The 13,570-nt window shown below is 50.6% G+C and overlaps 1 protein-coding gene across 4 annotated transcripts in view; it reads right to left on the bottom strand.

Moving 5' to 3' along the window:
- The window catches only part of LPIN1 (lipin 1), a 123,546-nt gene that overhangs the window by 25,535 nt on the left and 84,441 nt on the right, over positions 1-13,570 (bottom strand). For 2 of the 4 annotated variants that reach the window (XM_076000559.1, XM_076000556.1), the window contains exons 9-15: positions 12,384-12,477; positions 11,615-11,805; positions 9,749-9,842; positions 8,922-8,991; positions 5,639-5,716; positions 5,397-5,489; positions 2,148-2,227 (exon numbers count right to left, since the gene is read on the bottom strand). In XM_076000559.1, the coding sequence (XP_075856674.1) occupies positions 2,148-2,227; positions 5,397-5,489; positions 5,639-5,716; positions 8,922-8,991; positions 9,749-9,842; positions 11,615-11,805; positions 12,384-12,477 (700 nt within the window). The remainder of the gene's footprint in view (positions 1-2,147; positions 2,228-5,396; positions 5,490-5,638; positions 5,717-8,921; positions 8,992-9,748; positions 9,843-11,614; positions 11,806-12,383; positions 12,478-13,570) is intronic. The other 2 variants (XM_076000555.1, XM_076000557.1) reach the window with 1 other exon arrangement.

The raw sequence follows: 13,570 nt of genomic DNA, 5'->3' as shown, positions 1-13,570 counted from the left end.
CCATCTCCCCTGGGTCAAAGACTGGCACATGGCAAGATGGATTTGGCAGACACCCTGCAGTTAGCCCATGGAGCATATTTTAAAATTTCTAAAACTGCATGGCTTAGGACTAAACGCGCCCTCCAGGTGGCTACCTTGACAGGCCACCCTCCTGACTGTTCCCCTACAGCCGCCTGCGGGCACTGATCTCCAGCGTGGCTGGGTGGGTCTTCGCACTCTGAATCGCCTTGCTCGTGAAGCTGCCCTGAGGATTAAACGAGATGCAATCTACGGTGTCGGTGTTGCTCTCGCCCCCACTGCACAGATGGGGACACTGACAGCTGGACTAATTTGCCAAAGATCACACATAGGGCTGTCTGACAGAGTGCCTGCTCTTAAGTCCTGCACTGTGCTACCTCGTGTGTTTAGAAATTACTGCTAAAACAGGGAAATTTCTGAAAATGCATTCAGGAAATCAGGGCGTTCCTAATGCAGCTTAAATTGGTTGAAATTGCTTAGGCCGCAGGGTTTTGCGGCTTTGCTCTCGTGCCCTGCCTTGGGCCGAGCACCTCCTGCACGGCCTCCGGGAACAGCCCTCCTGGCCTGTCTGGGCATTCACCTCGCGCTGGGACTTTGCTCAGATGTGTCAGGCGGTTTGCCCGAGGCCGAATGATTACCAAGTGGCAGAGCAGGGATTCCAAACCAGACCTGCCTGACTCCGGTGTCTGCTGTTTCCGCTACAGCTCGCTGCCTCCCGCCAACGGGAGTGAAGAGCCGCTCATTCAGAAACCACCGGCTTCTGTGCTGGCTGCTTCGTACATCCCTTCAAACGCTCCCAGCCCGTGCCCCCTCGGAACACACCTGCCTCCTCCCCTCCAAGCTCACTCGCAGCCAAGCTCTAAATTCCCTGCTGGGAAAGTAGCCAAGTCACCGTGCCCGAGTGCCCGTCCCGGAGAAGGAAGCAGAGACGGGCGAGGAACGGAATGGGAACACGGCGCCTGCAGCACCGGCGCCTGCCCGTCCTGGCGCGGCTGTGAGCTCAGAGAGCAAACGCAGCCCCGGGAAGCCAGCAGCACCGCCTACAGTGTCGCCGAGGACAAGAGCAAGGTTTCCCTTCCGGAACCTCCCAGCCGGGAACGACCTAGTCCACTCAGGGTCACTTTCAAAAACCATCACAGCAAGGCCTGCACACTCGTCCCCAGAGAAGAGCAGAGAAAGCAGACTGTTTCCTGCTTGGCACCTACGTGTCTATTCCCAACAAAGAATTCTAGAAACAAAATAATTTAGGACGCAGAGCCATGGCCAGGAGTCAGAGGTCTGGAAGTCTACCCCTGCCCCGCCTATAAATCAACAACAGATGAGGGCCATCTCAGCAGTTCAGCAATAGTTCAGCAACATTCATGAGACGCCTACTCTGGGTTGGGCACTGGCCCGGCCTCCAAGGAACAAAAATGACTAAGATGTGGGTCTGGCCCTCAGTGAATCTGCTGGCATTTTCTATCTGCTAAGTAAGAAATGCAATCCTGGGTTTCTTAAGCACAGGAACACTGGAAAAGTGAGGTTACGTGTGAAAGATGTTTCCGGCACACGAATTGTTCAGTGCCGACGTGTAGTGTAATAATCAGTGGGGAATGGTACTATCCTCAGAGCAGAGTCCCCCGCTAATCCCGTACAAAGAGATTAACCTGAAGACAAATACTGACCAGTGTTATCAAACCTAACCTCTCCAGCGCCAAGTTCCATGAATCCATGTCAGCATTTAGAAAAGTACCAACGTAAAGCCCTGCCCAGTATTTGAACTGTAGAGAAAGGCAAGTTTCTTGAGAATGAAACTTATTTTCAAGTTATTGTTAATGCTGTTGTTTATTATGATGATCTTCATCCTCATCATCCTCCTCTGTGCATGGAGGGCTGGCATAGGCCAGGCCCAGGAGACCTGCTCTAGGTACAGCACCTTACTTAAGGCTCACGTTTACCTTGCACGTTAGCTACAGAAGAGAGCGACTCCTTCCACTTTGCTGATGGGAAAACCAAGCTAAATAAATTGCTCCAGGTCACCGAGTGAACCCCAGGGCCAGAGCTGGAACCCTGCCAGCATCCAACCGGCAGGTGCCACGACCCTGGACGCGGAGAGGGGCTGCAGCATCCCGAGAAGACTCCTGCCGTACCTGGTGGCCATGCCTAGCTGGGACGGCTGCTCTCCAGTGCTGAGGCCCTTGCCCGCCAAGCACTGGTCCGGCTTGCTTTCCTGGAGAGGGAGAAAAGAAGAGAGTCGAGGACGCACCCCAGAGAAGGGGCTGGCACCACAGCTCCCGTGCTCCCGTGGGCTCCCCTAAACCCAGGCCAGGTGCCCCGAAGGTGGACCCTTCCCCGGTGACACGCAACCCGAGAGCGCCTGGGAGGCCCTGGGTGTGTCTGTCTCATCAGGTCCTGGATGTTCCTTCCCTTAGGGACACACAATTAAGCCAGGAAAGACACTTGACAGCGACGAGTCTGTGATCCACAAGCGTCTGTGGCACCAAAGCAAATGCCATCACCACCCCAGCGTATGTTGACGCTTTATCAGGGGCTGCCCGCACTCCTGGGGGCTTTCAAAATATTTTCTAGTAATTGCTGATACAGACGCTGGACAATATCTTCACACCGTATTTTTTTTGGCTTGGGGAAAATGTGGACGCATTTTTTCTCTTTTTCGATACCGCGTACTCTTAGTAGAAGACGCGTCTCTGACGTACTGCAGAGAGTCTTGCACCTCTAAGAGAAGACCTGGGCCCGGTCCCACTTCGCGCGAGTCGTTTATGTGTTTGGAATTTCACGTCCTCGCCGGTGAGGTGGGTCGGGGTGGGGGGACGTTCTCCACCTCCCGATGCCGCTGTGGGGACCGAAGGCGACGCTGTGTCCGGAAGGCAGAGCCCGCACACGGCGGGCCAGGCGAGGAGACGGGCACTGACCCCACAGACGCAGGGAGGACGCGGGAGGACAGACAGATGCCAAGGGCACAAGGTGGACAACAAACTCTCTCATCTGTGGTCACCTGGTCATTGCCCTAATGCGGCGCTCACCGGCCGCGACGCCTCGCCCACAGCCGGCGCCCACAGTGGGCACGGCGGCCTGCGCCGCGCGCGGACGGGGAGGCTTTGAAGCGCTGAGAGCTTGTTTTCCTGTACAGCCGGCTTTACTCGTAATGTGAATCAGAATAGGCAACGTATACATGTATGTTTTCATGACGTTATTTTTAAACGTTCACGTTTTTATTTTGATAAATGAAAAATTAGAAAAGTCACATCGGGGCCGTCTGCTAACGTCGCTGTGCGTTCACCTGTGGCTGTCGACTACAGTCGACGCTCGCACCGAAGCGGTTAATAAAGAAAATGAACAACATGCTCGACGTAACAGGGCGACTGTCTTAACGCGGGAGTAGCACAAACTGGCTTCAAATAGTGTTTTCATGAGCACATACGCGTTTGATATGACACCCAGTTATTTTTAATCTACTTATTGAGTCACATGGCTGAGCCACCGCTGCTAGCAAATTCTAATTTGGCTAGTTCAAAAATGTGCATCTATCTGAAATAAATATGTTTTAGATTTTTTGAGAAATATTTAACTTCATAAATGTTCCTTACTTTATACTGGCATTCCCTTTAATTTGAACTGATGAGAATTTGAATACTCTACAAGGAAGTCTTTGAAGTATATTTCTACCTTAAATTCTACAACATTCTGCTCTTTATTAAGAAAACTAGAAAGATCCTTTACGCTTTAAGCTCCCTAAAAGTAGAGCATATATATTTGCTTTAACTTATTTATACCCCTTAAAGATCAATAAAACAGATTAATAAAACTCAGATATGCTAACAGAAAATGACAAAGAACAATTACACCTTGATTAAAATCTTCCAAGCAAACTTTTCCCCATAACTGGGGTTTCTTTTACTATTAAAATAACCAACTTGACTTTTTTCCTTGTGGTTTCTTCATACTATATTCCAAAAATAATCACTGTTCCCTCAACAGATATTTGCCAAACCCCAACTCTGGGTCCGATATGGGCAACAAGAACATCAAAAGAATCCAAGCCATATATGGCCTCTGCCTTCATAGAGTTTAAGGTCTGGAGGGGAAGAGCGTTGTTAATCATATAGTCACACTAATAAGTATATAATCATAAACTCTGACAAGACTTATGAAGGAAAAGTTTACAAGCAGAGAACAGCAGACCAGGCTAATCTGCGGTGAAAGGGCTGAGCTGCTAGTTAACTAAGTGAAGGCAGGAAGAGGAGTCCTAAGAACACAAGGCAAAGAAATAGCATGTGCAAAGGCCCTGGGGCAGAATGTGCTTATAGCCAGCCAAGCAAAAGCATAGAGGACAGGAGGAGGGTGGCAAAGATGAGGTTAAAGAGGCAGGCAGGGGTGAGAACACACGAGTGCCGTAGACCATGGTAAGGGCACTCCCTGGTCTTCGCTGTAAGAGGTGGCACCCTAAAGAGACCATCCAACAACAGTGCATCGAATGCGCAAGACAAGGCAAGGATGGGCACGCACAGACCATGTGGGAGCAGCTCTGGCAGAGATGACCGTAGCTTAGAGCTGTGGAGCGGAGCTGGAGAGAAACGGATACATGTGAGAAACATTTAGGTGGGAAACAGGACTCGGAGTGAGAGTGAGGAGGAAGGAAGTATGTGCGCTATGGACGGCCAGGGATGCCACTTTCCGACTATGGGTCCGGTGATGGAAGAGCTCTCAGGAACACCGTGCGTCCGGTTTTAGAAACGAGGAGTTTGGGACGCTTGAAGCAGCCACAAGGAGACGTCCACTTAGTTGGCTATTTAGAAAGGGTGTGGAGCAGAAAGGAATGTCTGGTTTGGAAATGAAAACGGACTCATCCTCCGGGCCGAAGGGAAGAGCAAGGAGTAAACGCAGAAGAGAAGCCCCGCCTTGAGGACGCCCTGACAGGGGCTAGGCCAGGGGGCAGCCAGCGCGGAGCAGGGAGGGGGGAGCCGGGCAGACGCAGCGACCCGACGGCAGGCGGAGGGGTCACCTGACATCTGAGCTGGAAGGTGCAGCCACGCACACTGAGGCTCGCGTCTCCGTAAAGGACACCTCGCTAGCACTGCCCTCACAAGCAGAAGGAAGGTATTTCATGTTTAAATGACCGGGTTGAACCCCATCTTTTTACAGAGGAAGATATGCAACGGAGCGGGGTGACCTGACCAAGAGGGGTGCCCCCGGCTCCGCACACGCCTCTGCTCTCCTCTCTGCCCACCCCGCGTCCCGCGAGGGCGCGCCCCGCTTTGCGGCAGAGCTGATTCGCAGGAACTCGTGCCTGCTTCTCGGACACAAATGCACGGAAGTTAGCTTCACTACTCGATACCCAGCCCGCCGAGCCGAGCGCAGGCTTCGTTTCCCGTGCTTACCTCTTTGATCGTGGTGTTTCTTCCCCTCCACGAAAACCACCATCTTCCTCCCTTTTTGGGCATCTTATCCCTCATGATAGATTCCACAGTGGCCTGTTTTAAATGGATGGTAACATAAATAATGGAACCAAAAAAAGATCAACTTAGCACATTCAAACCAAAAGAAACATACATGCAAATTAAAGTAACATTAACATAAAAAAAAAACAAAAAGAAAAAAAATCAGAGAAAACAGAACATACTATTTGTGGATTAAAAATTTTAGAGAAGCAAAACCTAATGGCGTCCAAAATTACATTAAGGTAACTTAAGCACGAAGACTTGAGAAGGTGTTAAAGGAATAAACAAACAACAAATAAAATACAACACAATGACAACAACAAAAAAAAAGAAAGCATTAAAAATCATTAGTGATTAGTAAGACCAGAAGTTTCCAAATTAAAGTGGCTTACTGGTTAAGATATACTGTTATCCTCAGTATGATGATTATAAAATAAAATATGAAATGATTAATATGAGGCATAGGATACAACAGTTGTCAACAAAAGGTAAAATACACAGAAATTTTTAGTAAGTGTAAATTCCAAATTTTGACATTAATAGATGCATTTCACTTAAAATCTCAAGTATTATAAAGAAAATTCATGCTTTTATCCTAGATGAATGAAAGTTTGATGGGGGAGATTAAATATGAATTAATTTGCTAAGTATTTCCAAAGAATAAAATGTCTACCTTGAGGCTAATTCTAGGACCAAGGTAAATGTTACCTAATGTCCCTTTATCAGTTTACAGAACTTTCAAGTAGCTGACACCCCAGCTACTAATGAAAGAAAGAGTTAAGTCCTTTAACTCAGCAAGGTACAGGTAAGTGGATAGATGAATAATTCACTATCTAGCTTAAGAGACCCCTCTCTGACAGAAAAGAACCTGAGTACACTAAAATGCAAGCCACTCATGCCCTGTTCATGAATAGGACAATTCACAAAGACATCCATTACCCTATTTCCCCTAAATCCACTTATAAATGCAATAAAACCCTGATTTAAAGAGAAAAGAGAGAAAAGGAAGAAAGGAAAAAAACTAAGAAGATTATTTTCAGACCTGGACAAACTCTAAAGTTCATTTGAATAACAAACAAACAAAAATCGCCAAGAAAATTCTCGGGCAGAATAGTAGTTAAGTCCCCACAAGCTCTGCCAGATATTAAAATAGACGTAAAAGCTACAGTAACTAAACGAAAGCAGTCCTGGTACACGTGAGTAAACGTGCGCAGGAACAGAAGACAAAAGTTCAGACATAATAAACCTAAATTCACAGAGAAATTTAACAGAGGCCAAAGTTGTAATTGGCCACCCGTAGGAAAAGGGTTCTTTAATAAATGGTGTTGGGATAATTAAGCAGCGAAGCCGATCCTGTTAAGTTGCCCACCTGCCACCGTCTTTCTTGCCAACAGATTCCAACTCTGCTCGAGAATCAGGCTGCAGTACGTTCGAGAAAGACAGGTGCAACTCCAGAGGGTGAACCTCGACTGGTCTGAGCCATTCACAGTCACTGTTTTGCCAACAGTGAGTTCAGAGGTGATCACGTGACCAGCTTTCCACCAACGACATACGGGGAATCTGCCCCCACCCCTTCCTGCGTTGGATGTGGTCGTACAAGGAAATGATGGGCAGGCACCTTGTGACCATAAAGAGAAAGCCACAAAATTCACAGAGAAGGTAGCCCTAATTAATCACCAACCTCTACGGTTATTGTCAGCTGAGACCATACACCCTGTATTATTCAAGCTATTTTCAGTCATTTTTTTGTTTCCTAAAACCAAAAGCATCCTAACAAACTCAATAACTAGCTGCGAAAAAAAAAGCTATGTTTCCTGACACCTCCCTTATTACTGCCAAAGTAAAATCTAGACAGACCAAATGTTTAAAACGAAAGAAAGCACAAGAAGAAAACGCAGGACGTATTTTCACAAGTTTTGAAAACAGAGAAGCAGGGCCACCCAAAGTGTGATACAAAACCCAGCAGTCATAAAAGAAAAGACTGACAAATTCTACATATAAAAATTATTTCTTTATTAGAGAAATGCCAGAGTCAAAAATGACTGACTAAACCTGGGAAAAGATTTGGCATGCATATCACGAGAACTAGTTTCTTCTAAGTTTCACAGCTTTGTGTATTTCTTTTTCTGCAATTAAAACCTTTAACTCTATTGCTACTGCATTGGTCTTTTTTTTTTAACCGATGTGTAAAAGGTGAAAAATATAACCCAAAAATTTGTCCTGAGCCACGGATACCAGGGCAGGGACAGAATAAAAACCACTCTGGAGAACACGCCCTCAGCCCAGTTCACAAAGAATACCAGCAGACATGAGATCACAGCCCCCAAATCACAACACACACACACACACACACACACACACACAACCAAGAAGGAGCAAGTGGAGACTCAACAAAGTGAGATTAAACCTTCAAGAATCTCAGACACTAGGCCGGGCCCGGTGGCTCCCACCTGTCATCCTAGCACTCTGGGAGGCCAAGGTGGGCAGATCGTTTGAGCTCAGGAGTTGGAGACCAGCCTGAGCAAGAACAAGACCCCATCTCTACTAAAAATAAAAGAATCAGCTGCACACGGCAGTGGGTCCCTGTAATCCCAGCCACTTGGGAAACTGAGGCAGGAGGATCACTTGAGCCTAGGAGTTAGACGTTGCAGTGAGCTACGATGACGCCACTGCACTCTAGCTGGGGTGACAGAGCGAGACTCTGTCTCCAACAAAAAAGAATCCCAGACGTTAGAACTGTCTGAGCAACAACAACAACACACTGAGCAGTATAAAGCACTTGCTAAGTGTGCAAAGGAAACTAACGAGTCTAAGACAGGGTCTCTGCAGCAAAAAGAATATATAATCCGGTAGGAAGATACAACAGTAAAACAATTAACAATTCCTGGCCGACTGTCCCGTGAACTGTTCGGGAGAAGATGACACACTGTGGGCTGGCAGGTTGCCCACCTGCCCTCCTAACTCTTCCCTGCAGCCACTCACCTACTCTCCCCTGCAGACAACGCTGCCCAGGCCCTGTCGTGGCTCCTGCCTCAGAGGATCAGGCACGGGGCCGGCTTCTTGGCTGAGCAGTGCCCGACGCTGGCACCTGGTGTGTGCCGCGCCTCCCTGCACCCAGCCCCAGCGCCTGCTCCAGCCCTTCAACGGCAATGCTCTCCCCTTCATCCTCTGACACCCTGGCACCCATCTGCTCTGTCCCCACCTGTGTCCCTAGCACAGCAGGTGCTGGGAAGGGGATCCTTGATCTGCGCTGCCGAGATTTTGCCTCGATACGGAGGAGAGGGAAGGCTGTTCGAGGTGTGAGAGAGACAGATCTCACACTCCTAGCATGTCTCCCCATGAACTTCAAAAGAGTATGATGCAATTGACTCTGCAGTTTCTAAAATCAAAGTTAAATTCCAACCACCCAGCTTAACCTACCCATCATGCCTAGGGTCCCCTCTGCTTCCTCATGTTAAAGCTCACCTTTGGCAGAGGTTTCTGGAAGGCCTGCATTGCCAGGAGCAGAGGTGCTGCAGTTGTCCAGTTATAATATCTTAACACAAAACAATGAAACAGATGTCAGAAGACCAAATCTCGGACCAAAAACCTTTGTAATATCATACAAAACAGTCATGGAAAGCTCTGGAACCCCAGCAAGGTCCTTAAAGAGCTCAGTACTATTGCTACACGCCCCCCACCGACCTCCACCTACGCCCAGTGGCCACAGTGAGGGGCCCAGCAGCAGCCGTGCCAGTAGGACGGACAGCTGGACATGCCGGGAGACTCCGGCCGCCAGCTTTGCACAAACCACAGCGTGCTTGTGGCATGTCCCGCCACATTTCGAGGACAAGGCAACCCGAGTTAATACGTAAAGCATCCACAACTCCCACTTAGGGAGAAAAGCTTGTTAACAGTCTGCAAGGAGACCTGACACATCTCTTGACCTCAGATAATAAAGTTTTTTAAAGGGGTGGAAAGGTAGGTTACGCTGTCACATCCACGCACTGTGCAGGGTGTAAGCCTCACAGACCAAGCACTGCGGCCTCACACGTTCAGTTATCGAATCTAGAGCCGATGAAATATTCAAACCCCACAAGACTGACGGTTGCACCCCAGCCTGCCAGCCGTGCTGCCATTCTACTGGCACAGGATTCTGCCAGCAGTTTCACCACTGGACGAAGTAACGAAGTTTTAGCAAAGATTTTACTTTATACATTTCTAAAGCCTGATGTCTGGGTCTCTACATTTAAAAAAAATGAAACTGAAACAGTACGGTGCTACTGCCAAATTGACTTTCGAGACGTACTTACTTATTCCCAATCTTCACCACGAGATTGGGGTCATCGATGATAGCGGGGTTGTCCACAAACTGTTGATAAGACACGGCCTGCTCCAGAAACGCGTCTGTGATGGCAATCGCAGGGAACAAGGGAAAAAGATAAAGAAAATTCAGTTCACGATTAGGCCTATTTTTCTTTTCTTTTTTTTCCTTTTTTTGTCATTTATTTTATTTTTTTATCTCAATAGATTTAGGGGGTATGAGTGGTTTCTGTTACATGGGTGTACTGTATAGGCCTATTTTTCATTCAGTCACTCACAAGTGTTTTCTGAGAGCTCGTGCATTCCAGCTGTGTGGACAATCCTACCAAAAGTGCGAAATGCATTCATACAGGGAGCCTCATTTTGCTTGGAGGGCAGCGTCTGTGCAGAAATGGAGGGAGGCTGCGGGGGAGACTGCGGCCCAGGGAGGGGTGCACCTTCGGTGGGGAGGGGGCATTGGGGGCAGGGTGTGCAAAACACAGCGCACGCCCCTCTGCGGAGGCACAGCAATGGTTATGGGGCTCAGAAGCCAGGCCACCTCGGGTTAAGTCGCAGTTATCAACGTGACCGTGGTCAAGTGATTTATCTCCCCCAGTCTCAGCCCCTCCTCCCCCGTAGCACGGGGACAAATAACCGCATCCACCTCCCAGGGTGGCCGTTAGGACTGACCGGTCATGAATTGAAATGATCAGGGTCAGCCGGACCCAGGGAGCGCCCTGTTCCAGCCCACGATGGAGGGAAGGTCGGGCTGGTGCAGGCGCCAGAAAACAGAGGCCCCAGCCTTACGTGGGAAAAAACGTCACAAAGCCCTGAAGGGACTGCAGGACGGAGACAGGAGTGTAGCGTGGCAACCCTGGCTGGGAAGGGGACATGGAGGAGAAGCCCCTCACAGGCAGAGGGGAGAAGCACACGGCCTTGGCCCTGTTCCCTGCCGAGCACACAGACCATGGGGGACGGAAAAGAGAAAGTGGTGGGAGACAAAGGTGGGGCCGGGCAGCTAGGTCCGTCCCCGAGTTCAGCAGCTGATCACGTCTGATGCGTCAACTGGGGTCTTGGGCACACCTCACCACGGAACTGTCCTGAGACACTGGAAACGCTCTGAATGAATCACCTGCACCACCCTGACAGCAGCCTTCCGATCCGGGGAAGCCTTCCCGGAATTCCTCGGACAAACTCAGCCCCGCCCCCTCCCCCCAGACCGGAGCAGCCCCCCACACCTCTGCACACTCTGCTCTAACCACTTCAGTACGAGTGTCGACTATAGCCGACAGCCACAGATGAACGTGCACAGCGACTTTAGCCGACAGCTGTGATACGACTTTTCTAATTTTTTATTTATCAAAATAAAATTGTGAACATTTAAAAATAACGTAATGAAAACATACATGTATATGTTACCTATTCTGATTCACATTACAAGTAAAGCTGCCTGTGAAGCTCTCAGTTCTTTAAAGCTTCCCTCATCACGCAAGAGCAAAACAGATTTGTGGTCAATGCCCAGCACAGACTACCGTGCGGACTGTGGGTGCCGGCTGTGGGCGAGGTTTTGCGGCCAGTGAGGCCGCTCCGAAGTGGTTAACAAGACTGACATGCCCGCTAGACCACAGGCTCCTGGAGGTCACCTCCGCAGTGCTGGCCTGGGGCACAGGAGACACACAGGGTGCTCTGCAAACACGCCTGGCCAACGGCCACGTGCACCCCACAGAGCCCTGAGCTCAGCTAAGCGCAGGCCAGCAAGTCCTGAGTGCTACCGGGAACCACGCCCGGGAAAAGCCACAAACACGGGACCTCATCTCAGAGCCTGGGCCCTGCGCCTTCCCACGGCGGCCACCAGGGGGCGTGCGCGGCCGCGGTACCTTTCGTGATCTCCCGGTTGTCGTTGAGGCCCCCGCACAGAGAGATGGCGATGGAGGGCAGGTCCCGCAGGCCGTCCGACGTGCTCTCCACGCCGCTGTCAATGCCCGAGCTGCCCACCGACTGCGGGGACTGGTTGGCCGACCGGGCCCCGTTGTCGCTGCCGTGTTTTGTGAGCCCGGGGGGGTCTCCGCTGCCAGGGGGGAAAGAGAAGGTGTTCCCACGGGCATGCCGGGCGGCGGCCACCCCGCAGCCAGTTTCATCTCGGGCAGGTTCGTCACGCAGACAGCACGACAAAGAAAGAAGTGCACTGACTTGCCTTAGGGGAGGAAACCACTAGGCTTTGGCCCCTTCCGTCTCCCTGTCTCCCCTCCCTGCATCCCCCCACATAAACTCAAGAGGAAGGACATGCCCCCCGGGCCTCGCCCCTGCCACTGCCCCCCACGGTGCTAACACCCAGTGTGGTCCCCAGGGACCACGGGAGACTCTCCCGGGGTTGGGGAGGGCAGCGCAGCCGTGGCCACTCGTGCGGGCTGTCGGGCCACCGAGGCTCGTGCCTGCGTCCTGCCTGCAAGGGGGAGCACAGGCAGGGCCCGCACACGCGTGGCTACGCAGAGAGCCCGGAGTGCCTGGCTGCTTCCCACAGTGGACGGGAGCCTCCCGCTGCCCTTTTCTCGCACACTCCCCAGTCAGACACACGTGACAACCGGGCTCACGCACATTAACGTGCAGACCATAGAACACGGGATGAGGGATTAAAAGAAAGGTTACTTTTTGGGAAAATACAGGGCTGCCACTTCAGGATCCATATCCGTGAGGTCGTCCAAGTAGACGCCGTCGGCCCCGAGATGCCTGCTTCGTTTATCTAAAAACGGAAACGGCTCGAGTCAGAAAACCGCTCTTCGGTCAGAAACGGCCGCGTGGGCTTGTGTCTACAGACACGGCACTTAAGCACCACGTGCGCATCTGCTCCCAAGCGCCCCAACCGGCCCAGAAGCTCCGGTGAGAAGCGGGCGGTGCGGCGTTGCCGCGGGGCCAGGCTGCCCGGGTCTGCGGGCCGGCGGGCTCTGCCCTTCACCACCTTCACCACCGTGTGGCCGGATCAAGGGCTGTGGCTTCACTGAGCCTTGGTTCCATGTCTGTAAAGTGACTGAAGTGTCCTAAACACTCAAAACACTGGCACTATTACCATTATTATTATTGTTAAGTGATATTAATAAAAGCTTTCATTAAGCACTTCCCCATCAATACACCAAGGCACGACATCCTCAACTGTGCACAGTCAGACACTGCACACCACGATTTCAAACTTCCCCTCTGCTGCGGGCAGAGAATGGTGTAATTGGTTTGCACAGCTCTGGAAAACTGCACAAAGCTGCCCGGCTAAGAGATTGGCACATCACTACTGACTGCAGCCAGGCGCGCATTCAGCTAGCACTCTCGGAGCACCTACTATGTGCCAACCACTACTTTAAGCACTGAGGATCAGAAGGAAAACCAGACAAAAAACACTCTTCATCTCAGAGAGCATATATTCTAGTAGGGGGAGTTGGACAAAAAACTAATGATAATGTGAAATAGTGGTCAATGGTATTTAAATGGGGTTATGGGCAAGAGAGAAACTTGGGCCAAGGGGAGAGGCAGACACGTTTAGCCTGATAATCAACCTTATAACAGTCACACTCGTGGGGTGCCACGCTATCTCCTGGACCTGGCATCCCCCGTCTGTAAGATGAGGTTCGGCACGTGATCCCCGAGGCCTCCTTTTACGTCTGATTTTCCGACTGAACTCTGACGACTGACACATTCAGCGAAAGAGCACAGACCGAACGCTGACAGTCCTCATGGTTCTGTCTCTGCCTTGATTTTCCTGGATGCTGTCTGTGTAAGAAGGACGTGTAATTTGCAGAGCGAGGGCCAAGTCTGAACAGAAAGAAGAGCCGGGAAGCGCCAGCCTT

Source organism: Microcebus murinus, chromosome 3 (assembly GCF_040939455.1).
Source record: "Microcebus murinus isolate Inina chromosome 3, M.murinus_Inina_mat1.0, whole genome shotgun sequence".
Lineage (NCBI taxonomy): Eukaryota > Metazoa > Chordata > Mammalia > Primates > Cheirogaleidae > Microcebus > Microcebus murinus.
This window is presented reverse-complemented; position numbering and strand designations above follow the sequence as displayed.